Source organism: Xenopus laevis, chromosome 7L (genome assembly GCF_017654675.1).
Source record: "Xenopus laevis strain J_2021 chromosome 7L, Xenopus_laevis_v10.1, whole genome shotgun sequence".
Taxonomy (NCBI): Eukaryota; Metazoa; Chordata; class Amphibia; order Anura; family Pipidae; genus Xenopus; species Xenopus laevis.
This window is the reverse complement of record NC_054383.1, coordinates 31779297-31795901: the sequence shown is the minus strand read 5'-3', so window position 1 is coordinate 31795901 and position 16605 is coordinate 31779297. Positions and strand designations below refer to the sequence as shown.

Here is a 16605-nt window from a genome sequence, read left to right as displayed (position 1 = left end):
ACAATTCACCCCTCCCACCTGATCCTCATCCACCTGTATGCGTATTTGCAATAGGCAGCAATGTTGGAGCAAAAGAAGGGGCTGGGGAGGCAGACTAACATACAGCAGACCCTGCTATATGGTAGTTGCACCACCGGTTAGAGAATATTTTTCTTGGTGGGTCCACCTTGGACAGGCTTGATGGTACTATGAAAAATATAGCAGTTAAGGGACATAGTTACATAGTTAAATCAGGTTGAAAAAGACAAAGTCCATCAAGTTCAGCCCCTCCAAATGAAAACCCAGCATCCATACATACACCCCTCCCTACTTTCACATAAATTCTATATACCCATATCTATACTAAATATAGAGTTTAGTATCACAATAGCCTTTGATCTTATGTCTGTCCAAAAAATCATCCAAGCAAGCAAAATGCAGTGAATTTGTATTGTTGCAGTGACAGTTGCCCCACGTGACACTTGGAGCCTTGTGAATTTATAATAAAGGAACAATTCCAGACAACACCTGCAATTGGGATTCACTTTCCTTTGATTCTGCTAATCACATGACACAGGGTCAGACTGACCTTTTGTGCATCACATGTTGTGTTTCCCATGGTCCCCAAAAAGATAAACATTACACACAACTGTCCAAAATGCAGACTTTTAGCTACTACCAGCTTTCTGCTCTCATGGGCTGCAGTGAGTTATGGGGTACTTCATCAGGCTGGGGAAACAATAATTTATGATGACATATTGCATCATAAATCTAAAGAAAATAAATAGTTTACTTATGAGACTACAAGATGTTCTTGCACAACAGCAGTCTATATTTCTTGCAAGTATACAGACTATCGTACCATTCCCAATTTGTTTACAGATGTGGCTGCAGAGAGAGTGGCTTTTGAAAATGTTTAATGGAAAACATAATCTGTAAAGTAAAGTGCAAGGTGCCTATAAGATTCCTTATGTGCACATTGCCATACAGTATGTATACATAGACTCTTTTACACTGCTTTCCTTAAATGATCATTTTCCATTTACTGCTATAGCAGAGTTACCATATAGTGGTCATACATCAGGAAAATATGGCAGTCACTGGTCTCTAAATAAGGTTTGTGTGCAAATCATTAATGAATACCTTATAAATTAATGCAGGTATATGTGGTTTTCCTCCCACGGAAACCCTGGAATATTATTTCAAAGTCAGTTCTGTTTCTACTTACTGTTTTTCCTTTACAAGGCCTCTGACCACAAGTTCCTCTGCGCCTCGGTTGGATATGTACAATTCAAAAGCAAACTAAATTTGTTGTTAATATTCAGTCTTAATTCTGTTTTTTCCCTGCTCTAGGCATTCTCGGCATATTATTTTGTTATGGATTTTTTAAAACTCACCAAGGGGGAAATATCTCTTGACAAAGTAAAAGAGACGGTGGAAAGACACTGCTCCAAACCGTGGGACGAGGTAAGAAAAATGGAGGGTTTTTTTGCGGATAGGCAGATCCTGGTCAGTATTAACACTGCAGATCGTATTTTGTTCGATTGTCTGAACTATGATCTACATGGTTCAACTCTTTACTGCTGGTATCATCCCATCAAAGAATCCAAGGAATTAGAAACGGACTCCACCGGAAAAGAAGCAATCAGCATTGAAACCAGCGTAAAAGTTAAAGTCAAGAGGCGTCCGAATAATGTTGACACGTGACTTTTCCGACGCGGGTCCAAAATTTTTTGACACCGGCGAATTTGATGGCGGCGAAACGTGGAAATTTGCTGTGTATCCGCCATCCGCGTCTGCCAAATGTATTCACCCATCACTACTCCACGATAGATGCAAAAAAAAAAAAGTCACTGTGATTTCATTGTTTGCAAATGAAGCTATCTAGCTGCTGTGCCTTACATTCCCAAGCAACCAGCAAGAAGATATTAAAGAGATAATAAAACCTACAAGTGTAGCCGTTTGATAAATCAGTTTTTGTTTGTTCAATTTCAAACCTGATAGGGTTGGACAAGGAATAAATTCATTAAAACAATCAACATAAAAATCAATACTAACTTGATCAGAATTGGTCAATACACAAAATATTTTTTAAAAAAATTAAATATATTTATTTTTTGTAACATATTTTTTTTAATTTAAAGGTGAAGTTCCAAATTCAGTTTAGATTAAAGCAAACACAGTACCATTATTATTATTATTATTATTATTATTATTATTATTATTATCCACCAAATAAAAATATGTTCATCTTCAATTGGTTCTATCAGCACAATAACTGCAAAGGAATGTGGGATATTCAGTATCAGTTCATATGCGCTGTCTATTAATAACTGTTGCAAAATAACTATAATACAATATGTTTTAATACAATGTCTTACAATTTGATTGTAATATGTTTTTCTTTCTTTTAAGGTAAAAAAAGAGTTTCCAAAAATTAAGGAAAAGTACCTTAGTGAATACTGTTTTTCTGGAACTTATATATTAACTCTTCTTGAATTTGGATACGGCTTTAACTCTGAAAATTGGAATGATATCAGATTTTTAGGCAAGGTAATAATAATAGTTTTCTCATTCAAGCTGGAAGGTATTGCCTATTCAATCTCACTTATCTCTGGGAACATAAAGGTGGCCATACAGGTGCAGATTTAATCGGCTAATTTGGACCCTTTGGATCACGTTAAAGGAACAGTAATACCAAAAAATTTAAGTGTTTTAAAGTAATGAAAAATGTACTGTTGCCCTGCACTGGTAAAACTGATGTGTTTGCTTCAGAAACTCTACTATAGTTCATATAAACAAGCTGCTGTGGAGCAATGGCGGAAATTGAAAAACGGCTATATGGCACAGGTTAACTAATGGATAACAGATAACACTATTAGACAGACCGAGCTCATTTGCTATCTGCTGTGTAACCTGAGCCTATTCTCCTGTGAATGGCTGCCCCCATTGCTACACAGCAGCTTGTTTATATAAACAATAGTAGTGTTTCTGAAGCAAACACAGCAGTTTTACCAGTGCAGGGCAACACTGCATTATATTTTCATTACTTTAAAACACTTTTATTTTTTGACATTACTGTTCATTACGTGCCTGTTTATGGGGACCTCCGATTGCTCCACTCAAGTGATATCTGGGCAAAAAAAGGCAGATGTCATTCAGGCAGGTTTGATTTTCCCATTGGTTCAGGCTAGCTGATGTTGTCCTCACCCCAACAACTCGTATACCCACTGTTGTAATCCGATGATTTGGCCCTACGGGCAACAAGCCCAAAACCATCCACCTTAGGTGGGCATATCGGAAAAAGATCCCCTAGTTTGACAACCTTACCAAACAAATGGATCTTATAGTGTAAAGCCACCTTAATTCATCAAAGTGCCTAACAGATTTCAACAGCTCTTTGTTTGATCATTGATCTGCTAGAAAGAAATTAGCACTCTGGTGCTTATATAATAGGGGTAGATTGTTGTTTTACATTTACTAACCCCACCCGCCCACCCCCAGAGTCATTGAAAGAACAAACTCATCCATCTCCTATGTGCTACCTGTATCACCGACAAAACAGACTAGCAGGAGATTATTCAGGGAATAATGCACCCCTATTGTAAAATATAAGGATATTAGAAGACATCAAAGTGTTACATGACTATATAAAAGAGCTACATGCTTTAATATAAGTCATGGAACTGTAAGGCGACTTCTAATATGCTCATATTTTAGGGAGTGCATTATTTCTTATAATACACAAGTGTCAATAAGGTATTACACATAAGTGACATCGCTAAGCACCATTTATAAGGATATATTTTACAGGTTATTCATGGTTTTTGTGTATTGTTTATTATGTTCTTGGCAGGAACTCATTTCCCTCCTTCACTAGAGTTCAGGAGAAAGGGGTTAAAGAAAATGAAACCACTCACTTGAGTTGTTTCAGATATACTGTACCTTTTTAATTAAACAACAGCAGTAATATATTTTAAAACAGACCTTAACTATTGAACTAGTATTCAGTCTAGGAATATTAGACATTGAAAGGGGCTTTGACCAGTGGATTTAAAAATAGAACCACATTTTAAAACAGGAGATGGTCCAACCATTAAAGCATTATTTGAAAAATGATGATAGCACTCTCCTGCTGATCATAATAATTTTAGCACTATGTATATCTTGTCTCAGCGAAGTCTGTGGATAGTATTTTATCTTGACTACTCAGAAGATATGGTTTGGCATTTCCCCCTTTATTAATAAACACATAAACATTCCATAATTAAATACATAGATGAAGGTGAAGATGACATTTTTACTATATTTCATTGATATTAACATTACAGGTTTCCTGTAATAAGCACAAGAAGGCCTGGGAAAATATCCTGGCTGATCTTCTTTCTTAGAGGCCTTCTCTATTTACTTGCTTGGTTATTTATTACCTGTCCTGTCTAGTGCCCTTTTTCTTTTCATTGCAAAGGTGTCACCTGCATTGCTAAGATCTTTGGCCTGCTATATACTATATTACTGGCACGCTGCTGTGCTGCTCAGGGACTTGCAGGCATTTCAAAGACAAAATTTCAGCAACTTTTCCAATCGCCATCGATGTGGTAGTACTATTACGAGCGAACCTAAGATCCTTAAGCTGGCCATAGACGCAAAGATTTGATCGTTCGAACTCCCGACATGCCACTAACCTTCAGTTTAAATAAAGTAGTAAAAGAACAGATCAGCCAATGTTCTGCCTCTGACAGCGTTCGAAAAGTTTATGTCAAACAAAGCTGTTGACAGTCTCCCACTGAAAATCGTCCGATTGGTAATACATGCAGAGATATTATCGGCACCCGACAGAAATATTTTAACCTGGCCGATCCTCCAAATGTCCGTTCTTCGTTGCCCGAAAAATGTCAGGACTCTCCACACACGGTCCGATGCAGTCCGGATCTTTGCGTCTATGACCAGGTTAACAGTGCAGGTATCAAGTCTGCAACGAAAGGGAAAAGGGCACTATATAGAAGGACAGCTAAGGAATAACCAATCAAGTAAATAGAAGAGAGGATTTAGAAAGAGGCCCACCGGGATCTTTCCTGGGCCTTTCTGTGCTTATTACAGGGAACCTAATGTGTTGCATTGTAAGGGCAAACTAGCTCTAGACCAGGGTTCCCCAGCCTTTTTTTACCATGAGCCACATTCAGATGTAAAATAGAGTTGGGGAGCAACACAAGCACAAAAATGTTTCTGGGTGGTGCAAAATAAGGGCTGCGATTATGTAGCCCCTGTGTGGACTGGTGGCCTACAGGAGACATGGATATTTAACAGTGTGTGATTAAGAGAAGCAATTTGAATTAAATCTGAAACAGCAAGAAAGAGAACAGTAAATTAAACTTGGCAAAATGAAAGGGGACAGGGAGAAAGAAGGAGAAAACAAAAGAGATGAGAAGAGACAAAAAAGAGAGATGTAAACAGGGATTTGGCCTTGGGGAGAGAAGGTAGATAGAAAGAGGTTTGGGTTGAGAAAAATGGAGACTTAAAGAATGTGAAGAGACAGAAAGAAAATATAGAAGGAAAAAGGTAGAATTTATTGTAGTTGCAGTTTGTCAGCATAAATAAATGACAATACGTTTGGTGGGCCCTTGGAATTATTTTCTTGGCACAACAATCCAACACTGACTGAGCAAAAAGAAATTCCAAGACAGCCAATGATTTTTCATTCGTCTCTTTATAGATCAAAGACAGCGATGCAGGATGGACACTTGGCTATATGCTGAACCTGACCAATATGATCCCAGCGGAGCTGCCTTATTCTCCACCACTGTCCCATGCTACCTACACTGGACTTATGGCTGCCTTCTCCATTTTGTTAGTCTGCATCATTTTGATTTGCTGGCTGACTTTCCGCAAACCAAAATGTCTACACAAGGGCATCATCTAGCAACAGTAAAATTAAGACAATTGGAGATGAAAGGGAAATTATTCTGTATGCCACTGCCTACGGACTTAAGAAAATGCCTCTTGTGGGCTCGACAGTCCGTGTCTACAACAAGGAACTTGAGAAGTAGCTTGTAAAAGCGCATTAAGCTTGAACACAAAATAAGCAGTTTGAACTCTTTGGAACAGTTCTTGCTGTACATGGATTTAAGTTGTAGTTCTCGAACGGGTCGTTTAATCCACTTCATATTTATGAAGCGTGTTTGCATTATGTTTTGAAGAAGGACACATTGGAAGTTTGCCTGTGGGCGAATGACTAAAACCAATGAAAGTACCAATGGGACTTTAAAAACTGATCTCAGGTTACAAGACACGATTCACGCTACTAGTGCATTTTTATAAGTTTTCCTTTATGATAGGAATCTGTTCTTAGTTCTTGTTAATAGAGTCCTGATCTGGGTAGAGGCCACTCTTCCAAAGCCATAAACAGGCCAATATTTTAAACCTTGGATGTACTTTGAAATTCATTGCAAGGATGTACTTTTATTAAAATTGCATTCAGTGTGGTGGCTATTAAGTAGGAGATGGTATTACCATACAATTGTCCTGCACATGTACATATTGTTACTGCATTGTTGTAAATCTGCATCTGCCCCAGATTCAGCCCTTTATTTAGCTGTCTCTATATTATTATGCTTCCACATAGACCCGATCTTCCATAAAGAAGATCTACTCAGTGTAGACCTATGGACTTACCCTTAGAGTAAAGCAATGCACAACAGCAATTGGCATACCAAATGGAAGATCAAAGCTATAGGCAGCGGCAGACTTGCAATGGGAAAAAAGTGAATATGTGCATTCGTATTGAGACAAGTCCACTTGTTAAACAAATTATAGGGACACTGCCATGGCCTCATTATACTGTGAACCTACTCCCAAAGAAGCAGACGTTGCAATTTGCTAATGCTACAAGATCTATTGCTGTGACAATTAACATACACTTTGGCTTTTAGACTTGTAATTTCCTCTTTTACTTTACTTCACTGCTTCAGGGGTTTGGTAAGTAGGTGGACAGTGAAGTTCATTGAAGTTTGCACCCCCCAATATGCAAGGCCAGAGCCTGCAAGTTTGACAAAGGAACAAAAGTGAGCACTGAAAGTCAATGAATCTTTGGTTATATCTGTGAATCTCCCAGCAAACTGCTAAGGCTGCTAAGGGAACTGGTTTGCATTGGCAAGAGGGTGTCCTTTAAGAGGTAAAGTTATCCATTAATCCTGGAAGTAGCCCTTGAGCACTATTGCTGCCTTCTTCTGCCATAGCCTATTGTTATTGTTGATGTATTCAGAATCAATTAATTATGTTTATATAAAGAAAAATAACTCAGTTATCACTGTGTTGTGTGTACTTTACTTGACCAGATGTTGTGCCTTTGCCTATTGGAGAGATTTTGTTCTCCTGTATGATGTATTATGATACATATACTATTCTGCACAAACATACACATTCACTACACTACTGTTATGGCCATACACCTACCAATTGGATTACTCCAGATATTGGTGTATAGAGCCAACATCATGACCTCTATTATAAGTCATATATCTTATAAGCCAGGTTTAAAAGTATGGTTGGATGAAGACCGCATTAGGCTGTTCATGTAGTCCTCTCTTGATGGGTCTGCATTGACCCCTGTTATCATCCAATTTTCAGCCTGGGGCCAAATGATCAGAGGAGCTCGATTTGAAGCACTACCTGGGTTACCAAATCTACCTAAGAGGCATTTGTTTATCAATTTCATCAACCAAGTGGATCTTTGTGTTTATACGTATAATATTTGGTGGAGGGTTTTCAGTGAGTGTTTAGATAAAGATCCAATCCAATCCAATATGTATTGAGATGTATCCTTCTATACTAGTATGCCTAGGTGTTTGAACTAGTAGTGGAGTAGTGGAGTGGAGGGGAAATCATTGGGGGATGTAGCTGTATCAGTGGGGAAGATTTTGGAGACCTGAGAAGTCTCCAAATAGGCATCTTACAAAGGTGGGCCAGGGCTCACCGAGTATTGCAAGATGTCCATGTACATCGGTTTTTCCTCTACTTCCCATATCTTAAGGCCTGGGATATCTGGTGCAGTTTTTATTTAAATGGCTAGTGGTTCAAACTGTAGCAGGGAAAGTCTTGTCTAGCTTCCCTAGTGATATTGAATGAGGGTGAACAAATGTTGTTAACCCACATTTGTGCCTGTTGAGATTGATATAGGTCCAGGGCCGCCATCAGGGGGGAACTAGGGGGGCAGTTGTCCTGGGCCCCGTGATTTTTAGGTCTTAGGGGGGCCCGGCCACTGTACTCACACTGTAACCGGGCCCCCACTGCTGTCAGGAAGCTGCAGAATTGTGTGGGGAGGGCAGAGCTTCTTCTACACGTCTTTCCCGTCCCCAGTTTCTAAACTATTGGTAGTTTCCCTACAGCCACATGGTGATTGGATAAGCCTATCCAATCCCTGTGTAGATCTACCAGGATTACTAAGCACTATAGCTCTGCCCACCCTACCTGATGCAGCTCACTGAGAGCAGAGGGGGGGACTTAATTTTTTTGTTTTATATTTTAATTATATTCTACAGGGCCCCTGACCACCAATGTTTTAGTAAAACTTTTATGGGGGCTCTCTGTCATCACTGTTTTTGTAATTTATTGGGGGCCCTGACCACTAATGAATTTTTTTAACTTATAGGGGGGGGCCCTGACCACCAATTATTTTTGTTAACTTATAGGGGGGGCCCTGACCACCAATGATTTTTTTTTAACTTATAGGGGGGGCCCTTACCACCAATTATATTTTTAACTTATAAGGGGGTTCCTGACCACTAATGATTTTTTTTTAACTTGTATGGGGGCCCTGTCAAATGGTTTTTTGGGGGTGGGGCTTGGGGTAGGATCTGGGGTGGGCAGGGATCAGAAGGCCCAGAAAATGTTGCCGTATGGGGCCCCGTGATTCCTGATGGCAGCCCTGTATAGGTCCACCTACAAAAGTTATAGGCAAGGCCAAATCTCTTCATCACTTCCCAAAGATTTGGGCCATTTGACCGAGTCAAAAGTCTTAACAGCATCTAGGGAGATTATGACTTGAGAGCCAGAATTAATGTGGTGGTCATGCATATTAGTGAAGAGTCTATAGCTATTAGTGAAGAGTCTACAGATTTTGATTTTTGTACACCTTCCAGGCATGAAGTCCAATTTCTCTGGATGTTCAAGCTCTGTAAAAACTTTACTCAGCCTTGTGGCAAGTATTTTAGCAAATATCTTCACGTCTGAGTTTAAGAGCAAAAATGGGTGATAAGAAGATAATATTGCCACAATCATGGCTGAGGATTCTGATTATTTCCCCTGGTCCAGGGAGTGTATTAGAGTGTTGTGTAGGTACCCTGTCAGAAACACTGCCCCTCATTTGTACTAGTCTGGAGGTAGTCCAACAGTCAATGATCTTCATATTGTCCTTAGAAGGTTAGTCGCTAGAAAGGCCTCTGGTTTTCAAAATGAGCTAATTGCATAAATGAATGCATCAAAAGGGGTGGTTCACATTTAAATGAACTCTTAGTATCTTATAGAATGGCTAATTATAAGCACATTTTTAATTTTCCTTCACTTTTTCTTTCTTATAGTTTGTGACTCTTTCCAGCTTTGAAATGGGGATTGCTGACCCCATCTTAACAATAAATGCTCTATAATATATATTTATATATATATATATATATATATATATATATATATATAATCGTTAAAGGATGGACCAGCACTCCAGTTTCAATAAATAATGGTGCTTTTATTCACATCGTGCATCCAACGTTTCGGCCCGCATTGGGGCCTTTATCAAGGATAAAAGTGCTTGTGATGATAAAACAATTTATATACCCACAATACCCTCCAAAATGGGTGTCATCATGACATCATCAAGTTGTGCCATAAGCATTTAGTGCAATTAAATTCACATGATCAAAACATATGATTAAAAATACATAGCTGAAAAGTACATATTAAAAAATACATATTAAAAAATACATATTTAAAAGTACCTTATAATTTTGTGCCGCTAGGTGTCATCAAATTATAGTGATACAATTTCCTTCACCAAATTGCAATGATACAAAACGCTGTGTATTTAATCCCAAAAAAAGGTTAAAAGAACTGTTACAAATTGCTTATGTTGATTCCAGAAACAGCAAATACACTGTAACAGCACCTATAAATAGAAACAAATTTTATCTCAACCATTTGAAACATATGTGTCAATCTTATCAGGACTATGTCTAGTATTTAGATACATATTGTCTATTTTTCTATAATGAAAATCATAAGGTGCTGTTTAGTACAAAGGGAGAAAAAAGCCAATTTAGACTAAAAAACATCCTAAAGATTGTTGCCCATTAAGACCCTTCGGTACCACACAATCCAACTCGTGGATCCAGAACGCTTCCCTTCTTAGTAATGTGTTATCATAATCCCCCCCTCTCACTTTCCTGGGGATCTGCTCAATTGGCATGCATCTGAACGATGCTGGACTATGCCTAGCCTCTGCCCAATGTTTTGCCACGGGTTGCTGTGTGATATCCTGCTTTTTATTTTTATTTTTCTCCATTCTGTCCGGATCCATTGCTGCCCTAATGCTCGACCTATGCATTGCCATTCTTTCCTTAAATTGTCTGGTAGTTTTTCCACAATAAATGAACCCACAGGGACACTTAATGATATATACCACCATAGTGGCATCACAAGACATCCTCTGTCTGATGGTATATTTTTTACCCGTATGGGGGTGGGTAAAGAACGAACCCAGAATCAGTGCACTGCATAATATGCAGCCTTTACATTTATATACCCCTGGTTTTTGGAGTAAAAAGTGCTGAACTTGGGCTTTCTGGTATTTATTTACCGGATCCGAAGGGCTCAATATCTCCTTCAGATTGCTCCCTCGCTTATAGCTGAATTTTGGTTTAGAGGGCACCTTTTTGGCAAGGGTCTCATCCGTAGTTAGAATCGGCCCAATTCTTTGTGACACTTTGTTTAACCGCTGTACTGTGTGGCCCATAGCGACTCACATAATATAGATCTTTGCCGCTACCCTTATTTTTATCTTTGCATTTCGACCCCTGTTCCTGCAGTACATCCTCACGATTAAGTGAAATGGCCCATTCCTTTGTGTCTAACAACAATTTTTCTGGGTAACCCCTATCCAAAAACTTTTTACACATATTGGTGAGGTCTTCCTCCCTCTTGGTTTGATCACTATCAATGCGCACCACCCTTAGCATCTGTGACTTGGGTAACGAATTAAGTAGATGCCTCGGGTGGTTGCTATGGTAGTGAACCAATGTGTTTCTATCCGTTGGCTTTAAATAAATACATATTTTTAATTCTTCAGCATCTTTGTATATTTTCACATCCAAAAAATCAATTTCCTGTACATCATGTTTGACTGTAAATTTTACTGGACTATCCAGACAATTTAGACGTTCCACAAATGTATGCAAATGCTCTGCTGGTCCCAGCCATAAGAAAAAGACATCATCTATGTAGCGTCTATAGAATGCCCCATATTTTCTAAACAGCAAATCGCCCAATATATGATCCATCTCGAATTTATACATATACGCATTCGCATAGGCTGGGGCCACTTTCGACCCCATTGCAGTACCTGTGCGCTGTATATAGTAGCTATTTTCAAATTTGAAGTAATTTTTATCCAAGATGAACCGGAGTAAGTCCAACATAAACTCAATGGGTGGACCTGAATATGAAGAATTGCCGGTGACCAATTCCCGCACAGCCTCCACACCTGCATCATGTGGGATGCAGGTGTAGAGGCTCTGTACATCCATTGTCACCAATATTATGTCTTTATTTGGAAAATTGATGCTCCGTATCATTTTTAAAAAATCATTAGTATCTTTCAAATAGCTACATATATTTTGTATACACGGTTGCAATAAATAATCCACAAATGCTGCAATGCCCTCATTTAGAGAGCCATTCGAGGAAATTATTGGACGGCCTGGCGGCTTTTGCAAACTTTTGTGGATTTTAGGCAACGTGTATATCATAGGTCTGATCGGATGTTTCGGCAGAAAATATTCAAACATATGTCTCGTGATCCACCCACTATTCACAGCAAATTCCAAAATGTTATTAAGTTCTTTATACAACTGTTCCGTGGGGTCAGAGGGTAATTTTTCATATTTGCTTACGTCAGATAATTGGGACAAAAGTTCATGTTTATAGTCCACATAATTCATAACAACAATTCCCCCTCCTTTATCAGCAGTCTTTATGATAATATCCTTATTTTGTTTCAAGGACTTAATGGCTTCTTTTTCTGCTACAGTCAGATTGCCCCTTAATTTTCGCTGTGTACTATAATAGTAGGACATGTCCACGTTTAACATACGATTAAAAGTCTTGATGGATGCATTGGCACTCACTGGGTCGTATGTACTTTTAGGTCTAAATTTACTCAAGGTAGAGACTATCCCCTCCGGGGTGCCTGCATGCCTGTCAATCATATTTGTATCGTGGGGAGCTGCCATAGTGCTTGCTTCCATAACACTATTGCCACTATTGGGATCAATATCTTTGGCATATTTCTCCTTAAGCCTCACTTGTCTAGTGAATTTAAAGTTATCCACAGTATGCAAAAAGGAGTTGCCACTTACCATCGGAACGTATCCCAATCCTTTCGATAGCAGCGATTCCTCCGGTGCTGTTAGCTGGTATCCTGATAAATTAAATATTAGGCTTTCTTTTTGGGCCCCTCCTGCGGCCTCCGTGACCTTGTATTTGCTGGCCCTCGATTTACCGCCGCGGCGGGTGGCCTTCCAGGGTCTCGGCCTTCCTGCTGACGCTCCCCTAAAAAATGCGCCCGTGTCGATGGTGATCCTGAGGCGCTTCCCTCTCCTTCGCTTTCCGATGCGCCACTTGCGGCTGACTGTCCAGGCGATCTGCGCGGTCTCCATTCCACGCGCTTTCTTCTTGTCACTCCGCTCTGTTGCCAGCGATACACCGCACCTTCCTTGTAGTCCTGATTTACCTTAAGCCGTTTAGCGCTCTTAAATGCGAGCAGCTCACTTCTATATTTTCCGGTCTGCTCCTGTAGACGCCCCAGCCAATCCGTCTCCTTGTCACTCTGCAGGGCCCCGCGGTGTGCTGACTCGAAGCTGGAAAGATCACTCCGTACAGACTTCAGCTCCCGGCCTACCTCCTCGACAACCAGGAGCATCAGATCCAACGAACAGCGATCCAGGATCTGACACCACCGTGTACAGAAAGCCGGGTTAGTTCTCCCAAGAGTAGGCGTGCTGTTGATCCGGAAGCCTCTAGGAATCCTATTCTCCCTGTAGTAGTCTGACAGAGAGACGCCGTGTAAATGTAGCTCAATTTCCTTTTTCTTTAGTCTGAGCAGTTCGTGGTAAGCTTCTTTGGCTCCCAACTTACCAAAGGTCTCCTCATACGACTCGGAGAATAGGATCCTTTGCACTTCCTCTCTAGTAAAGTTTTCTCCATGTGTAGTTGCGTTCCTCTGGTTGCCATCTTCCATGACTTCCAAATCACGAGGTCCGTATTCACAATTTCTTTGTGGGGTGCAAAAACGGTACAAATAAGGAGAATAAACCCCAAATGTATAATATGTCCAAGGTACCTGCACTCCAACCACTTAGATTTTTTCACGGGTGCTTGGTCAAAGTAGTATTGTATAATCGTTAAAGGATGGACCAGCACTCCAGTTTCAATAAATAATGGTGCTTTTATTCACATCGTGCATCCAACGTTTCGGCCCGCATTGGGGCCTTTATCAAGGATAAAAGTGCTTGTGATGATAAAACAATTTATATACCCACAATACCCTCCAAAATGGGTGTCATCATGACATCATCAAGTTGTGCCATAAGCATTTAGTGCAATTAAATTCACATGATCAAAACATATGATTAAAAATACATAGCTGAAAAGTACATATTAAAAAATACATATTAAAAAATACATATTTAAAAGTAACCGTGTATACAAAATATATGTAGCTATTTGAAAGATACTAATGATTTTTTAAAAATGATACGGAGCATCAATTTTCCAAATAAAGACATAATATTGGTGACAATGGATGTACAGAGCCTCTACACCTGCATCCCACATGATGCAGGTGTGGAGGCTGTGCGGGAATTGGTCACCGGCAATTCTTCATATTCAGGTCCACCCATTGAGTTTATGTTGGACTTACTCCGGTTCATCTTGGATAAAAATTACTTCAAATTTGAAAATAGCTACTATATACAGCGCACAGGTACTGCAATGGGGTCGAAAGTGGCCCCAGCCTATGCGAATGCGTATATGTATAAATTCGAGATGGATCATATATTGGGCGATTTGCTGTTTAGAAAATATGGGGCATTCTATAGACGCTACATAGATGATGTCTTTTTCTTATGGCTGGGACCAGCAGAGCATTTGCATACATTTGTGGAACGTCTAAATTGTCTGGATAGTCCAGTAAAATTTACAGTCAAACATGATGTACAGGAAATTGATTTTTTGGATGTGAAAATATACAAAGATGCTGAAGAATTAAAAACATGTATTTATTTAAAGCCAACGGATAGAAACACATTGGTTCACTACCATAGCAAACCACCCGAGGCATCTACTTAATTCGTTACCCAAGTCACAGATGCTAAGGGTGGTGCGCATTGATAGTGATCAAACCAAGAGGGAGGAAGACCTCACCAATATGTGTAAAAAGTTTTTGGATAGGGGTTACCCAGAAAAATTGTTGTTAGACACAAAGGAATGGGCCATTTCACTTAATCGTGAGGATGTACTGCAGGAACAGGGGTCGAAATGCAAAGATAAAAATAAGGGGTAGCGGCAAAGATCTATATTATGTGAGTCGCTATGGGCCACACAGTACAGCGGTTAAACAAAGTGTCACAAAGAATTGGCCGATTCTAACTACGGATGAGACCCTTGCCAAAAAGGTGCCCTCTAAACCAAAATTCAGCTATAAGCGAGGGAGCAATCTGAAGGAGATATTGAGCCCTTCGGATCCGGTAAATAAATACCAGAAAGCCCAAGTTCAGCACTTTTTACTCCAAAAACCAGGGGTATATAAATGTAAAGGCTGCATATTATGCAGTGCACTGATTCTGGGTTCGTTCTTTACCCACCCCCATACGGGTAAAAAATATACCATCAGACAGAGGATGTCTTGTGATGCCACTATGGTGGTATATATCATTAAGTGTCCCTGTGGGTTCATTTATTGTGGAAAAACTACCAGACAATTTAAGGAAAGAATGGCAATGCATAGGTCGAGCATTAGGGCAGCAATGGATCCGGACAGAATGGAGAAAAATAAAAATAAAAAGCAGGATATCACACAGCAACCCGTGGCAAAACATTGGGCAGAGGCTAGGCATAGTCCAGCATCGTTCAGATGCATGCCAATTGAGCAGATCCCCAGGAAAGTGAGAGGGGGGGATTATGATAACACATTACTAAGAAGGGAAGCGTTCTGGATCCACGAGTTGGATTGTGTGGTACCGAAGGGTCTTAATGGGCAACAATCTTTAGGATGTTTTTTAGTCTAAATTGGCTTTTTTCTCCCTTTGTACTAAACAGCACCTTATGATTTTCATTATAGAAAAATAGACAATATGTATCTAAATACTAGACATAGTCCTGATAAGATTGACACATATGTTTCAAATGGTTGAGATAAAATTTGTTTCTATTTATAGGTGCTGTTACAGTGTATTTGCTGTTTCTGGAATCAACATAAGCAATTTGTAACAGTTCTTTTAACCTTTTTTTGGGATTAAATACACAGCGTTTTGTATCATTGCAATTTGGTGAAGGAAATTGTATCACTATAATTTGATGACACCTAGCGGCACAAAATTATAAGGTACTTTTAAATATGTATTTTTTAATATGTATTTTTTAATATGTACTTTTCAGCTATGTATTTTTAATCATATGTTTTGATCATGTGAATTTAATTGCACTAAATGCTTATGGCACAACTTGATGATGTCATGATGACACCCATTTTGGAGGGTATTGTGGGTATATAAATTGTTTTATCATCACAAGCACTTTTATCCTTGATAAAGGCCCCAATGCGGGCCGAAACGTTGGATGCACGATGTGAATAAAAGCACCATTATTTATTGAAACTGGAGTGCTGGTCCATCCTTTAACGATTATACAATACTACTTTGACCAAGCACCCGTGAAAAAATCTAAGTGGTTGGAGTGCAGGTACCTTGGACATATTATATATATATATATATATATATATATATATATATATATATATATATATATATATATATATATATATATATATATATATATATATAAAACAAACAAGGGAAAGTTGTGCTCACCACTATTTTTTAAAAACCATTAGGCGGGGGTGCAATGAGGGTGTGACCACAAAATACATATAGTCAACTACAAGAGGTCCTCTGCACTCAACCCATTATCAATATATTTAAGACAGAGACATTTTGTGCATACTGCTACTGAAAAATGCTTTACCCTTTAAACAACACAGGGATTGTTTGTCCATATATTGCAATATATTTAAGCTGGCCAACTACGTCAAAGTCATCCCATATCTGGCCAGTCCTACGCTTAATTTTCATCTGATTCATTAAGAATTCA

General features: G+C 39.2%; 1 protein-coding gene across 1 annotated transcript in view; it reads left to right on the top strand.

Moving 5' to 3' along the window:
* entpd1.L (ectonucleoside triphosphate diphosphohydrolase 1 L homeolog) overlaps positions 1–7262 on the top strand; it is a 66974-nt gene extending 59712 nt beyond the window's left edge. The window contains 3 exon segments of the mRNA NM_001092268.1: positions 1333–1446; positions 2395–2532; positions 5690–7262. Coding sequence (NP_001085737.1) covers positions 1333–1446; positions 2395–2532; positions 5690–5896 — 459 coding nt within the window. The 3' untranslated portion in view covers positions 5897–7262.
* The last annotated feature ends 9343 nt before the right edge of the window (positions 7263–16605 follow it).